At 41.6% G+C, this 27,613-nt stretch overlaps 1 protein-coding gene across 1 annotated transcript in view; it reads left to right on the top strand.

The window, feature by feature from the left end:
* The window catches only part of LOC117220756 (A disintegrin and metalloproteinase with thrombospondin motifs 7), a 130,737-nt gene that overhangs the window by 44,982 nt on the left and 58,142 nt on the right, over window positions 1-27,613 (top strand). Inside the window, exon 3 of the mRNA XM_076524663.1 lies at window positions 23,230-23,564. Coding sequence (XP_076380778.1) covers window positions 23,230-23,564 — 335 coding nt within the window. The remainder of the gene's footprint in view (window positions 1-23,229; window positions 23,565-27,613) is intronic.

Genomic DNA, 27,613 nt, shown 5'->3' with positions numbered 1-27,613 from the left:
CAGCGTCTCATAAGCTTCTGAATATCAAAAGCCAACAAATAAATTAAAACTTCGATTGCTGTTACTTGCACGTCATAAATTATCAATATTAAACATACATAAAATTACGAAATTCATTTTTGGAAGATTACACACTGTAAAATATTAGATTTTATTACTTCTATAAAATACCGCAGTATTTGGAACAGTCGCAGTAATACCCACACTTATCACATACTGGATCTATCAACAATTTATTTAACCATTTACTCCTCTACAAGAGTAACCTATTAATTTACCAGCAATTAACCCTTTGCACTCGAGTGGTGGCCCTGAGGCGCCACTAAAATCGTTATATCGCGTTCCAAGATAATTTTCATATTATCAAAGTTTAGATTTAAGAAATTATTGAAACTATAACTGTTGCATGATTCGCAAGACTAAATTTCGTATGCATAAAATGTACTTTGTCGTATAAAATGGAAATGCTGTAAGACAGAAAAATGACTTTAGAGCTTCATTTATTCTGGAGACTAAATGGTAGACGCATATTCAAGATGCGGCCTTACAAGTGTACGCGACAACACTTCTGATGTGTATAGAACACAAGAACGAATCTCGGTCCCGATCTATCCGATCGGTCGACTCGTTATCTCCTACGCAAGTGTACCGCGAAGAAGTGGAATTGTTGGTAAAATTTGCCAATAACAATATCCGCATCGTTTCCTTTTATTTATTTTTATCCGCAAGGTTTCTCCGCGCTCCGCGCACATTCTTCGGAAAACGCTCTGTTATCATAAACTCCAGTTATCCATTTTTGCAAGGAACGCATAAAATCGGAGGATTATCGGGCGACTTCGACGTAACAGGATCCAGGCCATAACGATCCGGCAGATCGCAAATATCGAACGCGGCCCTGTTCTTCAGCTTTGTTTGGCCGATCTGCTGCGATATCGCCGTGGATGCAATCTTGGTGCCGCAGGTTGCCTGGAAATTTGTAGCGTTTTAGGTCGGGCGCGAAGCAACAAGGCAGCCGTTATCGCGATGGCGCTCGTTACGAACAGGATTTAGATAAAATATAGCAAATACGCGGGGATTTCAGGTTATCCGGACGGGGGCCGGCGATTCGCCGTGAAGAATATCCCGGGAGTTCTTGTCCCGTGAAAATGGTTAGCGAGATAAGATGCGCCCGGCGTTGCTGTCGAGGAGAGCAGGCCCGGCTGCGGCCTGGCTGCAGCCTCGTGCAGGCTCGTGCAGCTGGCATAAGTGCGGCCGCGTAAATGGACGGTTACACGCGCGATTTATTGGCCGCGCGAAAGATAGATGTATTTCGGAGCAAAGACAACGCGCGCGCCGCAGTTGCTCGCCGCGCGCCGTCCCCGCGATAACAATTCGTCACCCGGTCGTCATAATTTAAAGCTCTCACCCTCCGTCCCGTTGATAAGCAAGATTCACGATAACGTCCTGGTGAAAGGACGAGCCGGGAACAAAGGAGCGTGCTTCGAGTTTTAAACGGAGATGGTGCCCGCGTAAAAGGGTCTCGGCTCTCCGCTCGAAAGAGGTCTTAGCAAGCTACCGACTAAATAAATGTTACAGGGTGGTAATATCGCCTCCTTGTAATTTTCCATGCTACAAGAACGGCATCAAGTAGTTGACGCCGTTCTTCGCATCTACCAGGTTTATACGTACACCACTTGATGACACTTCTTATGACACTTTTTCGACGAAGATGGGTATCTGAAAAAAGTTGTTGGGATACGTGGATTCGTGGATATTATTACGAGTTCATGAATATATTTTACCAATAACGTATTTAATATTTCGTCAATGACAACGAAAGAATAATTCAATCTTCTCGATGTACTCGCCGCGTATACTCTTAAAACTTCTTTTACTAATTTTGTTATTTCAACAGTCAAGTTATTCATTATATCCGAAGAAATATTCTTCCATTCAGCGTGTAACATTTATTGCAATGCGGGAGAAGAAACGTGAAATAGTGCAGTCTTAATCTGCCGTTTAAACTTTTATACTCAAAGGATTTAAATAATTAAATCACTCAAATTAATACTACTGGATGTAACCAAATATATCTGTGGCTGCAAAGAAGAACGCCGCAAGTCGCATGCTTTCACTTCCGAGATATTGTCGCTTAACCCGTTGACTTACCAATTCCTTCTCAGTTACTGCGATTAGAAATTTTTCGATTGCTATAATTTCTTAGAAGGGAAAGAAAACTGATGCTTATAGTATACCTTTTACGCGAATGCTTAAATATCGATGACAACTGATTAAAATTGTATTCCAATTTTTATTCGCATGAATTTTTATTTGAGAGAATGAATTATTATTCAGGTGAATTCTTATTCGATATTGAATCGGTATTCGAGAATGAATTCTTATTCGAATGAATTTTTATTCGAATGAATCCTTATTCGAATGAATTCTTATTCGAATGAATTTTTATTCGAATGAATTCTTATTCGAATTAATTCTTATTCGAATGAATTTTTATGTGAATGAATTATTATTCAAATGAATTCTTCTTCGAGAGTGAATTTTTATTCGAATAAATTTTTATTCGATTGAATTCTTATTCGAGAACGCGAACTTTTATTCGAATGAATTTTTATTCGAGAACGAACTTTTATTCGAATGAATTCTTATTCGAGAACGAACTTTTATTCGAATAAATCCTTATTCGAATGAATTCTTATTCGAATGAATTTTTATTCGAATTAATTCTTATTCGAATTAATTTTTATGTGAATGAATTATTATTCAAATGAATTCTTCTTCGAGAGTGAATTTTTATTCGAATAAATGTTTATTCGATTGAATTCTTATTCGAGAACGAACTTTTATTCGAATGAATTCTTATTCGAGAACGAACTTTTATTCGAATGAATTCTTATTCGAGAACGAACTTTTATTCGAATGAATTCTTATTCGAGAACGAACTTTTATTCGAATGAATTCTTATTCGAGAACGAACTTTTATTCGAATGAATTCTTATTCGAGAACGAACTTTTATTCGAATGAATTCTTATTCAGGAAAATGAATTCTTATTTCGAATGAATTATCATTCAAAGGAATTCTTATTCGAGAATGAATTATTATTAAAAAATGACTTCTTATTCGGAGAAATTTTTTGTCTAGATAAATTTGCATTCAATTGGACAGTGTCGGATAAAACTTTACTTGTTAGTCTTCATCGCGGATCCGTCATTCGAATAAAATCTTGCTCAACTCTGCTCTAAATAAGAAATTCTTGAAGAAATGAAATTACTTTCCAACAATTTAATGCGTCTACCTAGCTATCAGCAGATTTTTGCGGTGGACTAATTAGAGAATTAAACAGAAATCGATTTCTCAATAATTTAATCGCGTTCTCGCATTCTTCCAACGTTCGAATAACATCTACACTCAATAAGTTATTACCAGAAATTTTCATGACGAGTCGCACTCGACGAAGTATAGCAAGGGGTTAATGTTCCGATCACTAATGCTCCGTATTAGTAGCGTTCCAAATTGCATAATTTCGTTGAATGGTTACTTCATATCGTAAACGACTTACTCATTAAAAGTGTCAAGTGTCCACATACTTATGGTCGGGATTGTACTTTGGAAGACACGATATATCTTTGTTCCTGGTATCGTTGCGAGAAACGGAGATCTTCCGGGTGAAAATGCTTGTCGGCTGGATACAAATACTACAAATTGAGAGGTAGAGGTAACAATTTTAGTCAGAGTGGAACCGTAAACCGGATAGCTATAATTTCATCAAAGATTCAGGGACGATAGAACGGTCTACTCGGCGGGACTCGCAGGAAACACGGTTACGCGGTCCGGAATTCGCAGTTACGAACCCGGGGGTTGCCGAGTGGCCGTGTTCCGTGTTCTGTGTCCTGTGTTCCGAATGCACCGGCGTGCACTCGAGTCGGAGATTATTCAATTATCAAGTCGGTTTATTGGAAAACTCGGTGATTGGGCGATGGAACGGGGAGAGAGGGAGAGAGAGGGAGAGAGAGAGGACCGTAATTGAGGGTACTTTAAGCTCCGACAGGAAAAGTTGCGCGAGAGGGCGGAGTCAAGACGGGAAGCTCTCTCTTCTATCCGAAGCGAAGAAGAAAAAAGGAACGCGGATTAACGAAGCGCGGAAATTTTCGCTCGATCGAACCCCGCCGTGACCGATTCCGGAATGATTTTTTTCGTGCGGCAAGGCGACTGTACGGGCGTGGGCGGCGTGCACAGTGCACAGAGTCGGGCGCAATCTCGGGAGCTGTCTTGGCTCGTTCGTTTTTCATTAATTATCTTAGGCAGCTCCGCAGATAGGATCTCGCGCGCCGCCCGGCAACTTTGACGCGCGAAAAACTGGAAACTTTTGGCCTGATGGATTTATGGGAGTCTGAGAACCGTGGCCTTTTCCTTCGCCGAAAACGTCTATAAATTCATGCCGTTCAGCCTAATCACTGGCCTTCGGAACGTAGACAAGTACGAACGTTGAAAGAATGCGAGAACGTGACTAAATTATTGAGAAATCGATTTCTGTTTAGTTCTCTAATTAGTCCACCGCAAAAATCAGCTGATAGCTAGGTAGACGCATTAAATTGTTGGAAAGTAATTTCTCGTTTCTTCAAGGGAAAATGAAAGGCGACCTTTTAATATTTAGAGCAGCGTTGAGCAAGATTTCATTCGAATGACGGATCCCCGATGAAGACTAACAGATAAAATTTTATCCGACGCTGTCCAATTGAATGCAAATTTATCTAGATGAAAAATTTATCCGAATAAGAGTTCATTTTTGAATAATCATTCCTTTGAATAATAATTTATTCGAAATAAGAATTCATTTTTCTGAATAAGAATTCAATCGAATAAAAATTCACTCTCGAATAAGAATTCATTTGAATAATAATTCATTCGAATAAGAATTCATTCTCGAATACCGATTCAATCTCGAATAAAAATTCATTCGAATAAGAATTCATTCTCGAATACCGATTTAATCTCGAATAAAAATTCATTCGAATAAGAATTCACTCGAATAATAATTCATTCTCTCGAATAAAAATTCATTTTAATAAGAATTCATTTGAAAAATAATTCATTCTCTTGAATAAGAATTCATTCTCGAATAAGAATTTTCATTCGAATTAAAATTCATTTGAATAAAAATTCACTCTCGAATAAGAATTCATTTGAATAATAATTCATTCACATAAAAATTCATTCGAATAAGAATTCATTCTCGAATACCGATTCAATCTCGAATAAAAATTCATTCGAATAAGAATTCATTCGAATAAAAATTCGTTCGAATAGAAGTACACTGTCGAATAAGAATTCATTCGAATAAGTACCTATCCGTACAAGAACTCGTACGAAAAATAATCGATTCGAATACAAATTATAGACTGATTTATTCATTACAATGATTTATTTTAATATCCCATGCTCATTGCAGTTCTTCCTTTTATTAATGAAATACTGAATCAAGTGTTTTCTGAAGAACGAAATCACTTTTCAAAGAATCTAGTAGAACGTCTTGCTGGATTGTTCTGACGGTGAGGAATTTTTCTGCAGCCGGTGAAGATGACACTGGCAGTCAGTGGAACGCGCGGCACTCCGCGTCGCGTTAAAGAAGGCGTGGACAATAATCCAGTTGTATCGCTATGATTAATCGTCGTCTCTGGTTGACCCAGCCCTATTCCGGCCGGAGCAGCGATGAATACCCGGAAAATTGCTCGCTGAACTGCGTTCCGTTCACGGTATTCATAGCGCGCCGCGTCCGCTGAAATTAGCCCCTCTACTACTGAATATTATCCAGCGCGCTCTATTCCATCTCTCTCCCTCTCTCTCTCTCTCTCTCTCTCTCTCTCTCTCTCTCTCTCTCTCTGCTCCTTCGATCTCCCTCCAATAAATTCGTCTCTTTCACCCGAAAACATTTCTTCCAGTATAATTTAAGGTCTTCGACCTTCTACCCAGTTGCCTGACAAATTCTGCAAAATCAAAGCAATCTATCGAGCAGACGAATTATTGCGGTTTTTAACGTTTCGAACTGAACTTGTCACGCTTTTTACCGAAATCATTATTAAGTCGAACAAATTATACCGTATCTCGTTGTCGATTCAACGGATTTTTCTCCTTGTCTTGAGAAATATCGCACTCAATTTTCCTCGCGATATCTCCACTTGTTAGAGACATTTAATTACTCGACTGCAGATTTTTGCAAAATCAAAGTTGTCTATATTTGTTGCAAGAATCAGGAATCACTTAGGAACTAGTGTACTCTTAGTGTACTCTTTATTTCGCTTACTCTTTCTTCTCTTTAAAATTACAAATAGATTTCTATTACCTAAAAATTTCATTCGACTTCTCTGCCAGGTGACAATATATCCAAATAATACAACAATTAGATAACGGGACGTTTCATGCCAGAATATTGTAAAAATAAATGATCGGATAAGGGAGTCTCTGCTGTATCGATTTTTGTCATAAACGCATCAAATTCGCAGTCCATCCGTTACCACGATCAGCCGCGTAACACCGGTCTCGCGAGCCCGAAAAATGAAAAGACCGAATTAAGGAAGCTAATTTTCACGAAATTCAACAAGTTAAAGGATAAAAGTACGTGTACAGCGAATCGTCCAAGTTCTGAAACTCCGTCGACTCGAAACGTCTGCAGAGTTCCAACAGCACTCGACAATTTTACAGTTCATTCAACAAAGAGTTTTACACATGCCGGTAGTCCTCGAAGTGTTCGCCGAGCCGGGCCGAAGTTCCGTCGAAGTTTCGTCGAAGTTTCTTGGATCGCGAAGTCGAAGCAAGAGCAAGAGAGCATCGCGTTGAACAGCGGCGATGCGTCGCGACTGCGACGGAACCTTGGGTCGTGATTTGCTCAATCGAAATCGTCTAATTCCCCGTAAAACCGGAGCCATCTGTTGCACGCGGGTGCAACGAACGGCTGATTTTCTTTGCTCGTTCTGTTCTTCAAAGAAATGTTTCATCCGGACGATGGACAAGCGTCTCTTGCTCTGAAAGCACTCGCTTTAACCATTCGGATACGGAATTATTGCATTCCTGTCGCGCGTTCTCTCGTCGTATTTCTACGGTTTCGACGCGGAACGCGTCGTATCTTTTCAAAGAAGAGACCGAACCTCGACGAGACGAAATCCGGCGACGATCGAATTTATCCAGCGACGTTTTCCGATCACCTACTAAACCCGTAATAATGTATTTAACGCGCGCGCCCCACGAAACGAACCAAAAATCGCAAAGCGTAAAAGCGCGAAACAATTGCTGGCGCGACAACAAAGCGATAAAACCGGTGGAAAAATGGGCAAGTAAATTATAAACACGGTCTAAATAAGTGGCGGCCCGTAATTGCTTACTATTCCACAAATGATTGCACGGTTTGCGTACGCAGCGCACACGAAACGGCGTCCCGTTCCCCGAGAATTTATGAAAATCACGAGAGCATTACACAGTTAGTAATTTCGTCCTTTCGCGGGGAAATATCGCTGGCAGAATTAAACTCTGTTCCCCGCACGAGTCATCGGGTCCGAAACGTCTGCGCCATTGGCGCGGAATTCTGAAAAATTTCGCCGTACATTCGATGCTCGTTTCATTCCGTTCGATTTCGTTTTTGGTGACCCGCTGTTTAAAAAAAAATTCGCTGTTAACCCGGCGCCTCTTCTAGGGAAACGCGCAACGCTTATCGTTCTTCGCGAAGCAATAACGTGATTAATTCGCGAAATTGCGCGCCGGTCAAAGGAACCTGCGGCAGCATATAACAGCTCGATCAACCGAAACTCGTTACGCGTTAACACAGATGTATAGCGTTTCATACCGTGGAATAATGCGGGCCGTCCGTGGCCGGCGACACATATGTCGGCTGAAAATTTCAAGCTTTGTCGGTTTAAATTCAATACGTGTTAAACTAACTCTAACGGGACCGTTTGTAAATGAACACGTGTCCGAACACAAACATATCCCCGCTCGGAGAAACGGAGCCACGGTCGCAGTATGCATTTCGCTGACTATCACAGTGTGAACTTTACACTGCTACCAGGCAACAACCTCCCCATCCCCCCTCCCCGAAGCTCCGATAATTTCAGCACACACGGCCGAGTAATCGGACTATCGCCGCACCGAGATCGAGTTGTGCACGGCGCTACGAAAACATTTGCGCAAAATTATGCTGTTTGACCGTCTGGACAAAAGACCGTGACTTCGCATTAGCGACTGTATCTATTTCATTTCTGTGTACGAGACGCGGAGTCGAATCGCATTACCGGGTGGCAAAATTGCTGATTAATCGGTTAGCCGTTGCGATCTCGTCGAGAAACGTGTAAGTTACTGTAATTATGCCGTTTCACTTCCTTCATGATTCAGTTAATATTTATTCATATTTTTAATATTTATTTAATATATTTTATAAGATATATCATTTAATAAATAATATCAAAGTTTAATCCTTTGCGGACGTGAACTTTTTAACCCTTTGCAATAGAAGCCATTTGAACTGTAAATCTACACCAATTTTTGTGCATTCTGTGCATATAAAATTGAGTCTTGTGGTGACTCGTAACAACAGTTTCACTTTTAACAATTTTTTAAATCTAAACTTTGTTAATATAAAAATTATCTTGGAAGGTGATACAACAATTTTAGTGGTGCTTCAGAGTCACCACTTAAGTGCAAAGGATTTAAGTATCAAACATATTTTTCTAAGAGATCTGAATCATGTATCAAAGACATAAATAATTGGAAAAATTAATAATATATCTTGATCTACTGTTGTGTACACCATCGAATTACGTGCTTGAAACTTCTGAAGTAAAATGCATAATCCTTCAGTATGTCGGCATTCGTCCTCAAAGGGATGACAAAGAATTAAATTTTTTATTAAAAAAAAGACAAAATGATAGAGTAGAAAAATATAATATGTCTTATTCGATAAATATAAATTTAATTATGCTCGAAAACAAACCAAAGACACAGCAATTGGTCACCCCACAATAACCGACTTCAGTACCTAATGTTTACAAATTCTTGCAATTTCGTTTCTAACAAGCTTTTCGAGATACTTTTTCGTTTGATAAAAACCTGTTCGTTTTTATTACCATCTCGATATCAGTTCATCGTTAGTCTGTTTCTGAATCATTCGCTGTAACCCGGATGAAAATAAATAGCAGTTTTCTTGTTCGAACGTTCATCAATCTCAAACGATCTCTCAACGCTCTCAATCAAATATTCAACGATCTCAACACTCATTAACAACAATAGCTATCAGATTGACATATTTGTAGCCAACATTACTAGATTTAAAACCGGTCTTTGTAAACTGCTTACCTAATTCACCGATCCTCCGCCATTCAACGCAAGCTTTTGTTCTTGTGAAAATTAGTGTTCACATTAGTATACATGTGGATATTACTGCAGATGCCCCAAATACTGCATTATTTTATAAAAGTAATAAAATCTAACATTTTGTAATGTATAATCTGCTAAAAATGAATCACATAATTTTCCATATGTTTAATATTTATAATTTATGATCTACAGGTAACAACAATTACAGTTTGATATGAAAACGTTGAGTTATGAAATGCGCGTAACGACAACTGTGAACACTGATTCGGAAAGTAGTTTGGTAATTAATAAATAATAAATTTAAATTGAGAGAATTAAAGTAAAATTAAATTTAAATTCAATTAAAGTAAAATTAAATTTGAATTGAAATAAATTAAAATTAAATTAAAATTAAATTACATCTAAATTAAATAATAATATTTTAGATAAAGTAATCATTATATTAATAAAAAATCGATATACACTGTCACTATAATCTATCCTCAAATATTATTTACTATTACTACTTTGGCGTAAAAGGTCTTATTTTTACACACTTGCCCTATATAAATAAATTGAATTAAATGAATCACATATATTTCAACTCGAAATACCTGAAATGCAATTCGAAAATTATTCAAATCACAAATCTGTCGTTCTCGCCCAGTTATCCGAGATACTAACGTCCGAATTCCTTTCTGGGATCGGTTCCCGTACATTGTAGATGCAAGCGGGTCGCACGATCCTCGTTGCATATGCCGTGGAAAAAGCAGGACGCAGTGCACGCTTCGATATTCATTACAAGCCACGAAATTGCAGAGATCGCTGGTCGAGGACGTCGTCGCGAGCGGCCCCGGTAATCGCGACTAACGAGATAACTATAAAAGTTCAATTAGCGTCCGAAAATGAGCGTTCCCGTTCGAGAACCGCTTATTAAAAACGGTTCGATCTCGTCTCGAAGGGGGCGGAGCCGAAGGTATCGAGGCTACAACGTGTTTCCGCGGCTATCGCGGGAACCTTAATGAATTCGATAAGTAGGCATATGCTAATGAGAGCGGGGATTTTTGCGGGGCCGAGGCCGGGCCGAGATTGGCCCGATGATGGGCCCGGGAGTGAGTCATCCGAGGGAACTGGTTTCTACCGTAATGCCAGCCATTGACGATAAAGTATCGCCCCGACGCCTAATAACTTTGACTCCTGGAATCGAGGCTCGCGATACCGAATCCCGAACCGGAATCTAAGGTTTCGTGGATCCTCGTGGACTTTTCGTGGCTTCTCAGCAATATCTAAATTTAAAGGGTCGCGTTCAACGATATACAGTAGAACGACGTGTTCGTATCGTTCAAACTTATTAATTATTACAGAAATTTCTGTTCTACGCTCCCAATCAAAAAGATAGCACAAGTGTGCTATCTTTAACACGTTCCGTGCCGAGCTTTTTTTACTCGAATCTTCACACTTTGATATTTTACTAAAACTTGATGTATTACGTGCAATTATTAATTCTCGTACACATAACAACGTAACAAAAACTTATCAACGCCCATTCTTGCGGTGGAAATTGATTCTTCGGTTCTAAATTTCTTGGAAACAATTTGTTCAGTTCACTAAGTAAACATGCAAGCGTGTACCATCGATGGTACACGTGGCACGGAACGTGTTAATTTCTCGTATTATAATCGTGACAATGTTACAGTGAAACACCGAAATCTGGAGAATGTCGACTTTCACCGGTGAATGTTAACATTCGCATAGTCGCTTGGTGTATGTCCGAAATATTTGCTAAATACCCTTATTTCTGACTTACACCGGTAAATGTTGACATTCACCATGCACTAATGGTGAATGTTGAACATGTTGGAGATTTATATTTTCTTCTCCGTAATTCAGTCGCTATAAAACGCCACAAGGGTGACGTAACTTTTTCGCCTCTCTTACTGAAAGGAATGACCAAGAATTTAAAATACACGAATTTCGAATTATTGGAATAAAGAATAATTCGAATAAAAAACATTCGGATAGAGAATTGTTCGAATGAAAACTCAATCGAATAAAGAATTATACAAATAAATAAAGAGAATAATGAATATTCGAATAAAATATCCGACTAGAAGGAATTCATCATAATAATTATCTCAGATAAATATCGAAACGAACCGAATAATGCCCAACTCTGCGTCAATGAACAAGTGCGTATCAACAATCCCCAAAGCACCAATGAACTAGAAAATAATAATCCGACAGGTCATTGGAAAGATTGAGCAGCCATTTTGAGTGTATGTAAAAAGAGTGACCGAGTGTAAAAAGTGTTTGGGTGGTCATTTGGCTGATAACGTATTTCGTACGGAATCGTAAACGATCGTACCAAAAGTTAGACCAAAGATTTGAAAACTGAAACATGATTTATTCATAAAAAAAGAAAAACTATCGATAGCTCTTGTTGAAAGACCCTGTATGTCTCATACACTCCGGTGAACGGCTCGACAAGGTTCTCTGCTATATTGTTGCGAAACGGGGGATTTATTGAAAACTAGTTCCATGGACTAAAGTCCAGCGCTGTCAAAGAGATTGGAGAATCGGTGTTCCGAAGCATTGAAATATTGTTGCGATAACTGTTCTACGACGCGTCTCTCCTACCTTTCGAAAACTCCAACCACCGAGAGAGCATTGTTGCCGATCAAACTCGGTTTCCGTCGGCTTGCGTCGGTCACAACGATATCGGACCGTCGTTGCAACGTAATTCGGCGGGACGCCGTTCGCGTCAACTCCGGGGAGCCAGATTCAGGAAATTGGAATCATTTGACGGATGCTGGAGTGCATTAGACGCATCCTGTCATGCATCTTGAATCGATCGGCCGGCGACGTTCGGTGCGACCACCCTCGGGAGATTGGAACTTCCCCGGACACCATCCAACATGGTTTCAGACACTGTTAAATAAGAATTTATTAACGCTTGGACAGCGAGGCCGGGTCTATCTTGACCCCTCGGGATAAAAATCGTTACTTAAATGCCGAGCTTCTGTCGATTAACCCTGAACTTACCATCGCTGGTCAAACGACCGGTGTGACATTTTTGATTTTCAAATTGTGGGAATTATGAAGATTTTTTCTTAAAAAACGGTCGAATCAATTTCTCTATTCAAGCATGCATTATAATCAATATGGCGAAAGGTTTGAAAGTAAACGCAGTATTTTCATCGATATAAAGCAATTTACGTTAAATGCTTTTAGAGTTTTGGTAGGTTTAGTGTCACACTGGGTCAAAACATGGCCAACATGGTATTCTTCGACAAAGTGAAATTAACAATTAATTCAATACACATGAGAGTGAGATGTTGAGTCCTGATAAAGGAAACGATGTTCTCCAATGCTCAAATTATATTCTCAAATTTTTAGTATTGCTCTCAAATAGTATTACTAGTTTTTTTAGCGACAGTTGTAATCAAAGTCTTTACATGTTACAATAGATTCTCCTTAATTGGAAGAGGAGGTACAATTATTCGCAAATTATCCATTTTTGTGTACAAGCTGAGAAGCAATTAGGAAAAAATGTACTGCATATCATTACTACCTCAAAAATCCTGATAAAAAAATTGCTAAATAAAATCATATACGGTCCGAAGCATACTCGCCTACATCGTCGTCATGAAGCTTCGTTATCCGACTGTTAATCCGCATTTTTGACAGACTCCATTGTCACGCACGATGCACCGAGTTCGTGACGGTGAAACGATTTTCTCAGCACCGCTGCACCTGGAATAACCGTGCCCCATATACGGCAGTGTCCGCGTACAAGCGAACAATGTCATCATTATTATTACCATCGATCGCAAAAAAAGGCCGCGGTTAGCGAGGCGAACAAAGGAGCGTCATCGCGTGGAATCGGTTAATTAATAACCGAGCGTATAAGCAGCGTGTAATCGCGTGAAGTAGCGCGACCGTCGTTCTATTCGATGTAATTAAACGAGTCTGGTGTGTAACTACGTAGAGAGCTCGCATGGCGATGATGCGATGCGATGTGCTATGTTGCGCTATGCTGCGCTACGTTGCGCCGCGCTGTGCTACCTTGCGCTGCACCGTGCTGCGCTTCGTTGTGGCGTGGTGTGGGAAGGATAGGCACCCATATGTCCTGAATCCGTGAACACGATCGTTGCAGTAGGTAAAGGCTGTATGGGAGGTCCGAGTATTCATCCGAGTCCCCACCTGCAGTTAACCCCAACTCGCTCGAGGCGTACGCTGATTGGTTCGCCCGCCATTTTTCCGTCTTTAATGATAATAGGATAATGATGATTATACCGTTCACCGAACGCACTAGACAGTGTCCCCCTCTCTCTCATCCCGTCTCTTTCTGTCTCTCTTTCTCTCTCTCTCTCTCTCTCTCTCTCTCTCTCTCTCTCTCTCCAGCCATTTATTCGCATCGCAGAAACCTGTATCGAGCGTGGAAAGCGGCGAGTAGTTCGCAGCCGCCACCATCACCATCGATCCATCGATCGATCGAGATCCCTTCCTTTTTCTTCTCTCTCTCTCTCTCTCTCTCCCTCTCTTTCTCTCTCTACCAGCCACCCAGACGTCGCCCAATTGTCGCCATCGGCCATGGAAATCAAGCCCTCGTAAATCCGTTTTCTCTCACCGTCGGAATCGATATCTCGATCAAGAAGCTTCTCTCTCTCTCTCTCTCTCTCAGCTCTATTCTCGGAACGATCGATTCGCGATTTCACAGGAATTCAAGGTTTTATTCCAGAACGGAGATCGATGGAACTGCTCGACGATGATCACGATAATTATCCCCTGTTACCGTTCGATACTCCACGCTTAACCCTCGTTACACCGTGACGCGAGATAATTGAACTCGGCGATTCCCGATAGCCTGCTTATTGAGACTTTAAGCCAGCCGGACTGCAGGATCGCGTTACTACCGTGTCCCAGGTCAGTGTCGAATCGTTAGGCGAGCGCGTCCAGCTTCTCGCGATCAACGTTCGAATCGAGCGAATCCGATCGTGAAATCGCTTCATTGAGTTCGACGAGAACCGCGCGCGGTCTTCTTACCGTGACCTTTGTTTCCTCGATTAGGTCGAGACGTGCCGGACAAGTACATTCCGACGAGCTCACTTTCCGCCGACCGACCGTATCTCGGTGGAAGATTATGCCAACACATCGGCTCGACGCGCTCGACGAAATTCCTCCGCAGAAACTGTTCTTCCGCGAGCTGTATCCCCGTCCGGCGTTCGCGCCGCGATAATCCCGTTCACGGTGCCCGGGTATAATTCCACGTCTTTACCGAGCGTCATTAATTACGGCCGTTTACATTTATCATTCGGCGACGCGCATACATTTCGGTGAATTTATACGCGCGAAGAGCCGCCGGAATTTCGGGGATATTTTAGATCCTGTTTCCGGTTCGCCCGTAATAAGCTGCGTGCCGCGCGAATAATTCTCCTCGAGGGCACACCGTGTCAGATCGATGCCGCCGAGGGGGCGGGAGAAAGAGAGCGAACGAGACAGACAGACAGAGAGAGAGAGAGAGAGAGAGAGAGAGGGGGGAGGCAGGGAGCTTTAGGCTACCAACACTCTGATTAGCTACCGATATTAATGTTCAGATGAAATTAACCGATAAACTGTGTAAATCGGCCGGTACTCAATTATCGCGTTCTCCCTTCCGAAGTATCCCGGAACGATTCCGCCATTGCGTACGCGCCGATCCAATCGACGCTGAATGCACCTGTAATTGCGTCGGGGGGAGCAGTTTAAGTTACCTGCACACCGTCGAACAAATCTTCGGTTCGTTGCGGTAGAAAGTTGTCGCGCGCCGCGCCTCCGCTGACAAATTCGTTATTGCCTGTTGCTCTAATTAAATCGTCGTGCATCCGGCACCGGGCGTACCCTTTCGATGGCGGCCGATCGCTGGGGCGACGGCCGCCGCAACTGCATAAAACCCGCAATCTACGCGTCGCAATATATCCGGGGCCAGGTTCGAAGATAATAAAACGGAGAAACAACGGATTAATCGGGCCGCGAACGAGGTAAATAGAAAATACCGAGAAGAATCGACGCGCGCGAGGGTGAGGCCCGTAAACCGTCGGCAATAAAACCAAAAACGTGCACGCGGCCATTAAATGAAACTCGTTATCGATTTCCGTCGATTCGTCCCCGGAATTAGCGACCGTAAAACCGCTCGTAAACAACCGGACTGCCGGTCGCCGCGGAGGAAATCGTTCTCCGTCAAAGACACCGATCGATCGCGTCTCGTCTCGTCTCGTCTCGTCTCGTCTCGTCTCGTCTCGTTTCATCTCGTCCCGTCCCGCCTGCTCGTGCCGCGCATCGCGCACCGCGTTCACTATTGTCGACGGTGATCTAACGTCTCTAATAGAATAATTGTGGTTAGCCTCTGCCCGAGTCGAACGGAGAGGAAAGGACGTTGGGAATGCAGGCAGCCACGTTTCAGCTGCGGTAATATGTCTTCATGTAAGAACAGGCCTGACAGTTAACGTCGTTGCGATCCGATCTGCGCGCCGAGATCGGATATCGTCTTCAATGAAACGGACGCGGCCCGGCCGTTCCAGATTTTTCTACGGACAAAATTCACTGTGTTTCGTGCGACTTCTCTCGTTTCGGTCCGCGCGATCCCCAGCAACGTCTTCGTTTCCATTAACCACCTACAATTTAACGCTCCGCCGGCGAGGTATTCTCCAACCAACGCGGACGGCAAACCTGGATCTTTTAAGCCCGGCTTTCAGTTTTTTATTGTTCCAGGCTTTGAGAAAATTTGGAAAAATTCCGGAACGCTCGTCGTAGTTCCTGCTTCAACGTGAAACTCGTGATTAACCCATTGCCGTTTCAATTTCTTCGTAGTTACAATGATCGGAAGTTTTTCGATTGTAATGAATTCGAAGAAGAAAAAAGGACAATTTATATTTATTGCGTGTCTACATTTACTTTAATGTTCAAACATCGACAAACGGGAGATCAGAATTTTATTCAGACGAAAAAGAACGGAATGGCGTTTATACTTAAAAGGTTATTACTGAAAGTCTCTGTCACGTGTCAGACTAGTCAAAGTATGACAAAGGGTTAAGGATTTTTGGGTGAAGGAACTGTGATAGTCTAACCCTTCCGATTCGAAGACATTCGAAGGTGAAAGTTACGCCTGGGTATTTGGAGAACCAGTTTGCCGGCGAAGGGTTAATTGCAGAGTGAAGCAAAAGGACTATCTAATGGATCTAACTAACGATTAACGAATATAACTCGTTAGTGATTATATATTATGATTAGACTGCGGACTTTTATGCAAAATAAAAATTGTGTGCATGAGTTGTAAGATACAGGAGTTACGTTGACATTTATTTCATGTCTTAATCATTTTAATTAGCTGAAAAACAATGCAACAATACCTTCAAATTCTTTAAACGATTCTGATATCTTGCATATGATGCACACGTTTCTGTCGTAAATACATAAAATCCGCAGTCCAATTATTCTAGATTAGTTATATAACTCGTTAGTTATTATAACTAATTTATAATAATCGCGCGATAAGTTATTATAACTAATTTACAAGTTATTGTGTATAACTAACGAGTTATAATCGTTACTCATCAATCAGATCACTCAACTCTCGTTAACACCATCGTTTAAATCTCGGAACATCAAGGGCTGTTTTCGTCCCTTCAATAAGAACTAAGGTCCGATTTATTTGATATAGAACAGCAAAGTTTTGATCACTACGAGCGACCTGTTTTTTTAAATTATAGACGGCGGTCTACCAACAAAAATAAATTAAAATGTAAAAAATGAACAGATAATATCAGACAGGCGAGCGACTAGGAATACAGCAATTTCTCCCTAATTCGCGCTCAGATTGCGCACAAAAATGGACAATTTAGGAAAAGGAGATAAGATTAATCGAGCCTTCAGTCTTGATTTTATCGTTGTTGACAGTCGGCAACTATAAAAACAAGCCGCGAGGCTCGAATAACCCCAAACTGTCCATTCTTGTGCGCAATCTGAGCGCGAATTAGGGAGAAATTACTGTAGTTACGCGATCGAGACGCTTTGGCCACCCCTGACACAGAGCAACGCGACGGTGAACGCGTAAATTCTCTGGATTGTCGCAAAAAGAGGGAAACCGTGTGGACGGGTTTTTTGTGAAGCGTCCGAAGAAGCAAGAAACCGGCATCGGCGATCGTGAAAGCGATTAACAATCGCCGATATATAGCGGCATTCAGGTCAAAAATGATGCGGAACGGTGGCGTAACGCGTCGCCGCGACCACAATATGAAAAGCGGCCCGTCGATCGGACGACAAGCGACAACCGACAACGCGAGGGCGAACGAGTGACAGTTATGCACCGTAAAACTGGTGTAATAATTTCCGATTGATTTAATGCATCGCGCGCGCGCGCGCACGCGTCCATTTGGACCGTTTAAACCGTATAAACCGTTCAGACGGTTTAGAGCGTTTAGAAGGGGACCGCCGCGGATTCGATTAACAAGCCCCGGTTTCATGGTTGCCATCGGTTTTCACAACGGTTTTCACGTCGGTTCTCACCTAGGTTCTCACCTGGGTTTCCGCTGTCAATCTCGCCGCGTGTCATTCGTTCTTTTTTTTTGCTCTCTCTGCTTTTTCCGTTCGGGAGAATGTTCTTGCGCGCAATTTGTCAACGCGGTGTCCGGCCGCCGATAAATCTCGATCGCTGATACGAGGTCGAAGGACGCAGAGGTGTCGCAGGAGGTTGAAAAGCGGTACAAGCCGCGGAATATGTAACGCGTTCTGTCGTTCGCGATGTCGTAAACCGAGCTGGGTTGATAGATCGCGCCTTGTTCCGGGGCCGGGGCTGTTTGGCGAACGTGTCTTTGCCGCGAGCTTCTATTTCAAACGGTGCTCCATACTACCGGCTTGTAAATATCTGTTTGTTTGCATCGCGCTTTCGTTTTAACGCTGAAAACTTCAACGCCTTTGACCGTCGACCGAACGGCCTCAAAAATTCCATTACGATACCGAAGCTATTTTTGGCCATCCTTTTTATACAGCGTGGTTCGTCAGGTATCAACATCTCGATTTTCGTAGTTATTATTATACGTAGGAAAGAGAGAATCATGAGATTTCACAATAAACACTAAAATGAAAATATCTCCTTAGCTAATACTTTTTCGATATTGATAGCTTAATACATTTCCATAGAGAATATTAAGCTTTATCGTTTGGCGCAGGAAGAAACATGTCCCATATAAAAAAATATTGATGATCTCCGTGTTTCTTCTACGTGTCCATCGCAAAAAACTCATGGGCCTCTACGGAAACAATTCAACTTTATATATAATAATATATGATATATATATATCATATATTATTATATATAAAGTTGAATTGTTATATATTATATATAACAATATATTATATATATATATATATATATATATAATATAATATAATATAATATCTATATATAATATATCTAATAGATAAAATATATAAAAAATATACAGGGTGTCCCAAAAATGTCTCGCAATCCGGAAATGGCGGGTTCCTCGGATCATTTGAAGCAACTCCTTCCTTTACAAAAATTTTCTCCGAGGCACCGTTAACGAGTTATTAACGAAAATCAGTGGCCAATAGGAATCGAGTACGGCTGACGCGAGGCGGCCCAGCCAACCAGCGCACAAAGCCCAGTTCCGCGCATCGGCTCGGTCGCCTCGCGCCAGCTGAGCTCGCCTCTTATTGGTCACTGTTTTTCGTGAATAACTCGTTAATAGTGCCTCGGAGAAAATTGTTATAAAGGAAAAAGTTGCTTCGAACGACCTGAGGAACCCGCCACTTTCGGATTGCGAGACATTTTTGGGACACCCTCTATAATATAATAACTTTATACATGAATCTAGGCGGTAATCTACCTTGCATACCTATTCTTGCTCATTGAATTTTATAATCATTATTTAAAATTTGAAAAGGTGTCTTTTCGCCACTCTGATAAAAGCAGTGTTTAAGTTGAAACTTCGAATCAAATTTTGTAACAAGGCATTACTGTAAAATTCGTTTTTCCTAGAGACGTTTTTCCTTCGTCTCTAGGGCGTTAAACACGTTTTCCTATCGGATCGATCAATAGATCGAACGAGAACATATTTTCGGCTCGATCTTCTCGCGGGCCGGTTGACCGAATTTCGACTTAAGCCGCGTTCCATGACGACGGGAATAAAATCGTAACAAGATGGTGTATTAAATAAAAGACGCGTGGGAACGGCGGAGAGAAGGAAGAGGTGTAGCTCTCAATGTACCCCACAGGCAACGGCGAAGGAAAAGTCGGAAAGGAACGGCGCAGCTCGTAGAGAAAAAAAGAAAATCCAACGCAGAATGGTGAATACATTGCACACGGATACACTGTGTACACGTATTTTCTATTGCTCGCGCGCATTCTATTCACACTGGCGAGAGAGAGAGAGAGAAAGAGAGAGAGAGAGAGAGAGAGAGAGAGAGAGAGAGAGTCCCCCGTCGTAACGAGGTCTATGAGGCGGAATAAAAAAACAAATTACAGTGTCTCGGTTGTCGGTGTCCGTGTCGGTGTCTGTGCCTGAGCGGAACACGAGAATTAATGAGAGATTGTGGCCGCCGAGTAACGGTAATCATTATTCGACATTTCACGCGAAAATGTTAATGTCATTAGTGCCGCCGCGGTATTCCAACAATACGACACGCCGCGCCACGCGGAATCTTGCGGGCACGGTCTGTCTGCGTCTGACTGCAGCCGCTTGCAGTCCCTTGCAGTCGCCGCGCCGCGCCGATGCATCGAATGCGCCGTACGGTAACGAGGGAAATTTCAATTCGTTCCGTGGAACGAATCGTCGGAATTCTTTGCCGGTAAAATGCCAGAATTAATGATCGCAAGAGACGCCCTAAAAATCGTCAAGAGTGCCTATACATGACTGCGGGCGTTATGCTATTCACGACAAAAATGACTGATTGAAATGCATGACAGCAGAAAAGCTAAAAAGCTTTCACGCTATAGCTACCAAGCATTGAAAGTGACCGACGAGTGATACTTTGTAAGAATGACAAGAAAATATCTTCAAGTCTTTTGTCATTTTTATTGGAATTTATAATCCATAATTTGTTTGTATACACAAGCGGGATTAACCTTTGCGATACAGCCGACGTAAAGGCAAATATACGAGTATGCTTATAAATGAGTTGGAAGAATGTTGAAGAAACAAGAATATATAATAATAATAATAATAATAAGCGAGTAAGAAAGACGTTAATATAAATACGCTAAAATAAAATGCAAAATAAAATAAAATAAAATATAACAAGACTGGAAGTTAGGATAGACGTAAAGAAATATAAAATAATAGAAAAATAGAGGAAAGGGAAAGTGGGTGATGAGGTTAGTAAGGAAGGAACATAAAGGAACTAGGTAGTATTATAATACAAATTATAATGCAAATCATAAAATGCAAATTAATCCATTAAGAAACTTACTTACTAGAAATCTTTATAATTCCACTATAAGTACAACATTACGAACGTCGATTTATTCTAATAATAATAATAATGATGATGATGCTAATAATAATAACAACTTTATTTATCGTCACAGTGCGAGAAAATGATAATAACGCAGCAGTCACACAAGGACGAATAAAATACAGACACTTAAAGTTAAAAAACTTAAACATAAGAAACTCGAGAGAAAGAAAAGAAAAAATGTACATGAAATATAATTTGATTATGAGAGCGGAGATGAAGACGAACGGCGCATAGCATTTTGTGGCAGAATGCTTGCAGACCGTATAAGAATTACAGAAGAAATCTAGTTGATCACAATATCGGTTTAAGACAAAATGTTTAATTATTGCAGATTCTGTAGAGATTTTCGTTTCGAACGAACCCGCGAAAGTCGCGGGATCGTAGAAGCTGATTTTTCGAAGAGTTTTGTCTCGCAGCGACTACGAGAGCTATCTGTCTTGCGCCGAACGCTCGTTTCCCTTGAAATTCGTTGGCAACACGCGATAAATCTCGGCCGGGCGTTCCAGCGAAGGGACAGCGTGCAGATAAAACAGCGTTATATATTTATTGACTGTTTACCGGCGGCGGTTTCCACTCGAGCCGCGCAAGATAACGTTTATTGTTGGCCGATGGCGCGCGCGCGCGCGTAAGTGGGCAGACTCGTAAACGCCGCCCCACGGCCGACGGAAGTGCATTTCGTAGCGCATTCGAGGCGCATTCGTGTCAGAGGAGGGTGTGATTGATTGCGGACACCCGACACTGGCCGAAACAATATTTCAAATAAATAATTACGCAAACGTTTCGCTACCGCTTCATTAGGACAGCTATCTTGACACGGCCATAAAGTGGCCCGGTGAAATATCGGTGGCTCCTAACGTGAGTTATGCGATCGCTTCCTATCCCCGCGCTGCATCAAATGATGCATAATGCGGGCGCGACGTTCTTAGACCCGCCGGAAATTAACGTTCATTCTTTAAGATCGTCGCGGTAGGTAAAAAATCATTACTGTGAAATACCTTCCCTCGAAAATTGTTTCCCTTTGCATCGAGTAAGCGCAGTGAAATTACAAATATTGACAAAAATGACAAAATTGATCGGCGTTGTATTGGAGAATTGAATTTATTCGTATACAGGGAGTACGCCCCTTAGTATATATAAACAATGATATTGTCCTCCGTAGTTAAATAGTCCAAACATTTCTGGTCGTCCTAAAATTGTAGCTTTAAATTAATTAAACCATTTTTGACACTGGATTTACGGAGCATTAAAAGCAGCTGGTTTATGTTAGTTCATACACAGGTAACAATAAGACATTTATTCTGATTTTTAACGGACGTTATTGTAATATTTACCGCAAGTAACACGTGCATTGAATAAATAACTCATAAATGTACTTTTACAATGATGAATGATCGTAAATTCATTATAAATGACTCGTAAATTTTGACGAGTTCCGTAATTCTAATGTTAAATAAGTGAAAAACAGGCAAACGAAATTATTTGGTCTACCGGAAAGTTCTGTCCGATAATGTCATTGCAAATTTCGATAGATATGCACATGTTTATTTGAGACATATATTTTTGAAAAATGTTGCTCACAAATCGCCATCACGCTGGCAAGAGGTCATAAGTAACGATGGAAATTATATTGTACAATAAATATTACTAAATTTATGAAAAATCTATTATTTCCTCTCATTTCCTAAACGGACAGAACTTTCCGGTAGACCTAATACATTTGGAACTCCACGCATCCTGTAGAGTATACTAGCTTTGAGGCATTTTAACTAAGGACGGCAGAATTCGAATTATACAAATAAATATACAAATATTTATAGCAAGTACGTTGCACAAATACGACCGCTATGACATCTTCTGGACGCGGCTGATTTGTTAAGCCTAACGTTTCAGCTGTGGCTATCCTGAACGAAAGCCTAATCATATATAATCATACAATATGTTAATTAAATGATTAATATTAAGTGATCAACAAACTAATTAAAATGATCAACGAACTAAGATTCTTAGGTTAATATTCCCCATATCAGTTGCCTTCTTTTCCAACCAAGTATCTCCTCGCTAACGAGTATTTTTAAGTTCTTGAAAAACCATTTTTTATATATTCAATGTTTAAGCCGCCTTCTGTTACCCACCTCAGTTGTGCTCAATTTCTTGCACAATGTAAAATTATGCACTGAATATTCTCTTTGTGTAACATCTATTTAATTGTACACTCAGCGTGTATCACGCGCGTTGCTAATAATCCTGTAAAGGGTTGCGTGGCACTCCCTAAAAAGAAAAGAAAAAAAGAAGACCCAAAGTCTTCCAGAAGTTCCGCACATTCGAACGTAACACCAGACCGAACTCAAAGCTCGCTGTGACCGTTCTGCCGCAGGTATATACACCACAGGGGAACACGTTCACGAGCACCAGATCGTGATACCGCGGAAAGTGACCCACCGGGGGGAGTTTGTCTCGAACAACGTGACCCACCACCATCACGAGGATGGGCCAGTGGTTCACTATCGGCTGTCAGTCGCCGGTAACGAGTACCATATCGAGCTGATCGCCGAGGACAACTTCATCGGACCTGGGATGCTCGTCGAAAGACGAAAACGCGACCTACACGTGCGCGCGCGACCGAAAAATCGCTCGGACAAGTGCCATTACCGCGGCTTCATTCATGGCCATCCGAACTCCAGGGTCGCGATGTCCGCCTGCGACGGTTTGGTGAGTTCTCCATTTCTTTTTCCTTTTTTCTTACCGCAGTTTCTTCGTTTTTCGCGCCGATGCACGCGAGAACGCGTGCACCGACGTTTCTACTTTCGGAGATGTATTTGTCCGAAATGACGCGACGAATGATTACTTCGCGCATATACCGTATCGGAAAAGTCGAAAGTCTGTCAGTGGAGACGGTGTCTGGAAGCAGAATAGGACGCCAGCACGGCGGAGCGTCTGACGAATCGCTTGGATGCTCTACTTAAATTTTCTTCTCGTCCGGAACGTCGCGTGCCGGTCTGCAGTTTTCAATGATCGACAACTATTGAACATTCTCGCCTTCGATCCGTAACGATTCCACGCATTCGTTGCTCGTTATTTTTGTAAATATTATCTATTATTTGCACGTTGATTTTGATACTTCGCGCAGCAGAATTTACACAACACAGCGTCGCGAGGTTCAACTTTCAAACAATTGCGCGAAGTTTCCATCGAGTAAAATGGAGAAATTATTCTTATTTTCGCGTCGATATTAATTAATCGTTTTCATCCGGAAATGTCCGCCCGGTTCTATCGAATAACTCGATAGAAAACGAACGAGAGAGAGAAAGAGAGAGAGAGAGAGAGATCTCAACTTACTTCCTAATATTATTCCACCATCCGCGACGAAACCAATTAAACCGTCCCGACAGGGAATGGCTGTCTCGTTTCGATCGCGATATTATTAAAAGATTCCGATATGGCGTGGCTGTCGATCTCTCTCTCCGGCAAACTTTCGACCTTCCGTCGCGTCTTTCTCGCGCTTTATCTGCGCCCGTTCGCGACGTTACGTGCCAGATAACGTATGCTAAAGTTGCTACGTGGCGGGGAGGCGAATCTCAAAGAAAACACACGCGATCGTTAAAACGAATAGCGCACGATACATCGTGTTTATAAGGTTGCCGCAGATAACACGCAATTATAAATGATTACTAATTGTACCTTCTCGAAGCGAATTTATTCCCACGGAATTTATAGCGTGCTCCGCGCCAAGGAGAATACCTTGCTAACTCTGTTTGCTTCGTTTGCCATTCGCGTTCGTGGTCTTACCAGAACGTAATCCTTCCACTGATGCTTATACTTTATCACCGGGCCGCGGATCTTTATGCAAATGCCTATTTTACGCGGGTAAAAAGTGGAACCCTTAGGTTTGTTCCCGGGCATAATTAACTTTATATTTATCGAATAAGATACAACACGCCTTTTCACATACCTTTATTTTCTTTATTTTTTAATTAAAAAATCCTTTCGCTTCGTCCATTTTTTGATAAAAAAGATTCTTTTCTTTCATTTATTTTTTAAAGTATAATTTAAGATATAATACAATAATTAATATATATAATTTTTTAATACAAAAAATTGTAACTTTACCTTACCTAGGCTTTATTAGGCTTTATTACCCTATTCGTTTTGGTTATCGTACCCGTCGCGTAACACGCGATTTCTCATTTCCACTGGACACTTTGACGAATTTAGGACAAAAACGAGTAAACTAAGTCAGAGAGACAATAAAGATATTTGAAGAATTTAAAGATACCGTCGCGTCGTGTTCGTCTCGTTAGAATTATTCAGAAAAGAAATACGTACATGTTTTTTTTTTTCGTTGATCTTGTGGAGTTTTTCGGAGCGACGATGCAGTGTGACGTCAACGTGAGAATGAATTAGAGTGGCAGTGACAGAGCAGTCTCGCAGGTGTTCCCGCGATCTCAAGTATTATACATGGCTGGAAGTGCGCGAAGTCTCGGTATAACGGGGAAGTTTCGCGGCGAGCGTCGCAGACCGGCAAAAAAGACGTTGAATTTGCCTGGGAGCAGAGTGATCGCAGGCTGATCGCAGGCTTCCAGGCGTGTGCGTTCGCAGGTGGACGCGGTCTAGGCGCGCCTTCATAAATCTGCCAGGCCGTGGCAAATTAAATCATTATCTGGAAGCTGGGAGCAAATTGCGCCGATGCATGCACCGAGGCTCCTCCCTCTTCCATATCCGCTCGCTCCTTTTTCTTCTCCCCCTCCTCCTCCTCCTCCCCCTGCTTCTTCCATTGTTCTTCGGCTTCTTTTTCCCTCTCTCCGCTCTCTCTCGCTCTCTTTCTCTCTCTCCGCTCTCTCTCGCTCTCTTTCTCTCTCTCCGCTCTCTCTCGCTCTCTTTCTCTCTCTCCGCTCTCTCTCGCTCTCTTTCTCTCTCTCCGCTCTCTCTCGCTCTCTTTCTCTCTCTCCGCTCTCTCTCGCTCTCTTTCTCTCTCTCCTTCTCTCTCTCTCCTTCTCTAACTACAACACTCTCCTCCTTGCTCCTTCTTTCGCCGACGTTACCGCGACTTCACGCTTGCTCCGCTCGCGGGGCGCAAGCTTTCGGCAAAGTTTCGGCCGCGATACCGCAGAAGGCTGCGCGATGCGTCGCTGCATAAACGTTAATATTCGTAAATTCCGCGTTTCGGTTTTGCTATGGGGAAACTATTCCGCACGGGGAGGGGCCGCGCCGGTGCCGCGTCCCACTTAGAAATGTAATTTCGCCGAATCCGCGCGCCGCTTTAACCGGGAACCGTGCAACCGCCACCAATTGGGGCTGTTTTATAGGCGAACGCAGCCCGAGAAAGAAACACGACGCCGAGAAGATTGCTACGGTGTTAATAGATATTGCCGGCTGCGGCGTATTCCCGCGGCTCGGCGCGCCGGCTGGAATTATTCGCGGTCGATCCTGCTCTTCTTCTCGATCCCCTGCAATTTCGGGACCAGACAAATGCAGGCCGCGCCGGATAAAGCGTTCCACGCCGTTTCATTAGAACGATTAGAATTTTTATCGCGTGCCGCCGCAGGGATAATCTTTCAGCATGCGACAAACTGTTCCGGCGCAACTTCAACGCTTGGCGCTCGGACGACTTTTCTGATGTGTCTCGCGAAAAGTTCGATTTCGCTGTGCATAATCGAATGGAAGTAGACATCGTTATACTGCTGTGAAATTTTATAGGAATTTGTAGAGAATAAGCGACACTTATAAGATGTACTAAATATGTCTCGAACTGGACATCCTTTTAACGTCTGAAATAAGACGTCTTAACCCGAGAAAGATAACCTACGTCGCAGAGGCGCCTGCGAAGACTGTTGATTTTTGTTAATTTTTCATAGAGGTCTAGTGATTTAAGTTTAAAATTACTTAAAATATAAAAAAATATAATATAAATGCATTTTATTTTTACAATAATGCCAAACCTTTAAAATGACTAGATTAACTTAAATAAATATCCATTGTTAGTATAAAATTGACGCCTTAGAAAAGCATGCGCCTCTGAAGCGTATGGTTATCTTTTACGTACGTTGTCATATGGTTATCTTTCTAGGGTTAAAGACGTCCCGAACTGGACGTCGTTTTATCGTCTGAAATAAGGCGTCTTAAAAACATCCATTTTAAGACGTTTAGATAAAAAATAGACGTCTTTAAGACGCAGCGTGATATTTGGAAATTTATTTCGCGTATCCAATAAACGATGACAATTGGTACAAAATAGGTTATATAGGTGTTCAAGATCTTTTGCAATGAGCAACAACGTGAACACAGTTTCGTACAAATAAAACGCGATGTAATCGGGCCTATTTGAAAGTCGCGTTTCAAACAGAATTAATAAATAAAAGATTTTGTGTTTTCGATTATATGAGCCGATTAATTTGAAAGGGGCCTGAGTTCATTTATACTTAAATTGAGATGTTTAAGGGTTTGTGTTTCAATGCAATTAAAAATATACGTACAGGATACTAATGAGTCATACTGCTTAAGTGTATCTGAAGGAGTTAAATTTACAGTTCCTATTCAAATAATGGCAATTATTAAGTGAATAATATGCGTTTTTTTATCAAGAATGGAGTTAGGCCACTTCCAAAATTAATAATCAGATTCGTTATAAAATTTAAAGGAGCCCAAATCGATTCAACATAATTTAAGAAGCTTCAAATTGAAAAAAGAATACTCAATTTATTTTTCATATATCTTTACAACATTTCAAAAACATAATTTACGCGATTCCAAACATTTTTTAA

This window comes from Megalopta genalis, chromosome 9 (assembly GCF_051020955.1).
Source record: "Megalopta genalis isolate 19385.01 chromosome 9, iyMegGena1_principal, whole genome shotgun sequence".
Lineage (NCBI taxonomy): Eukaryota > Metazoa > Arthropoda > Insecta > Hymenoptera > Halictidae > Megalopta > Megalopta genalis.
The sequence above is the reverse complement of the archived record's forward strand: the minus strand, read 5'-3'. Positions and strand labels throughout refer to the sequence as shown.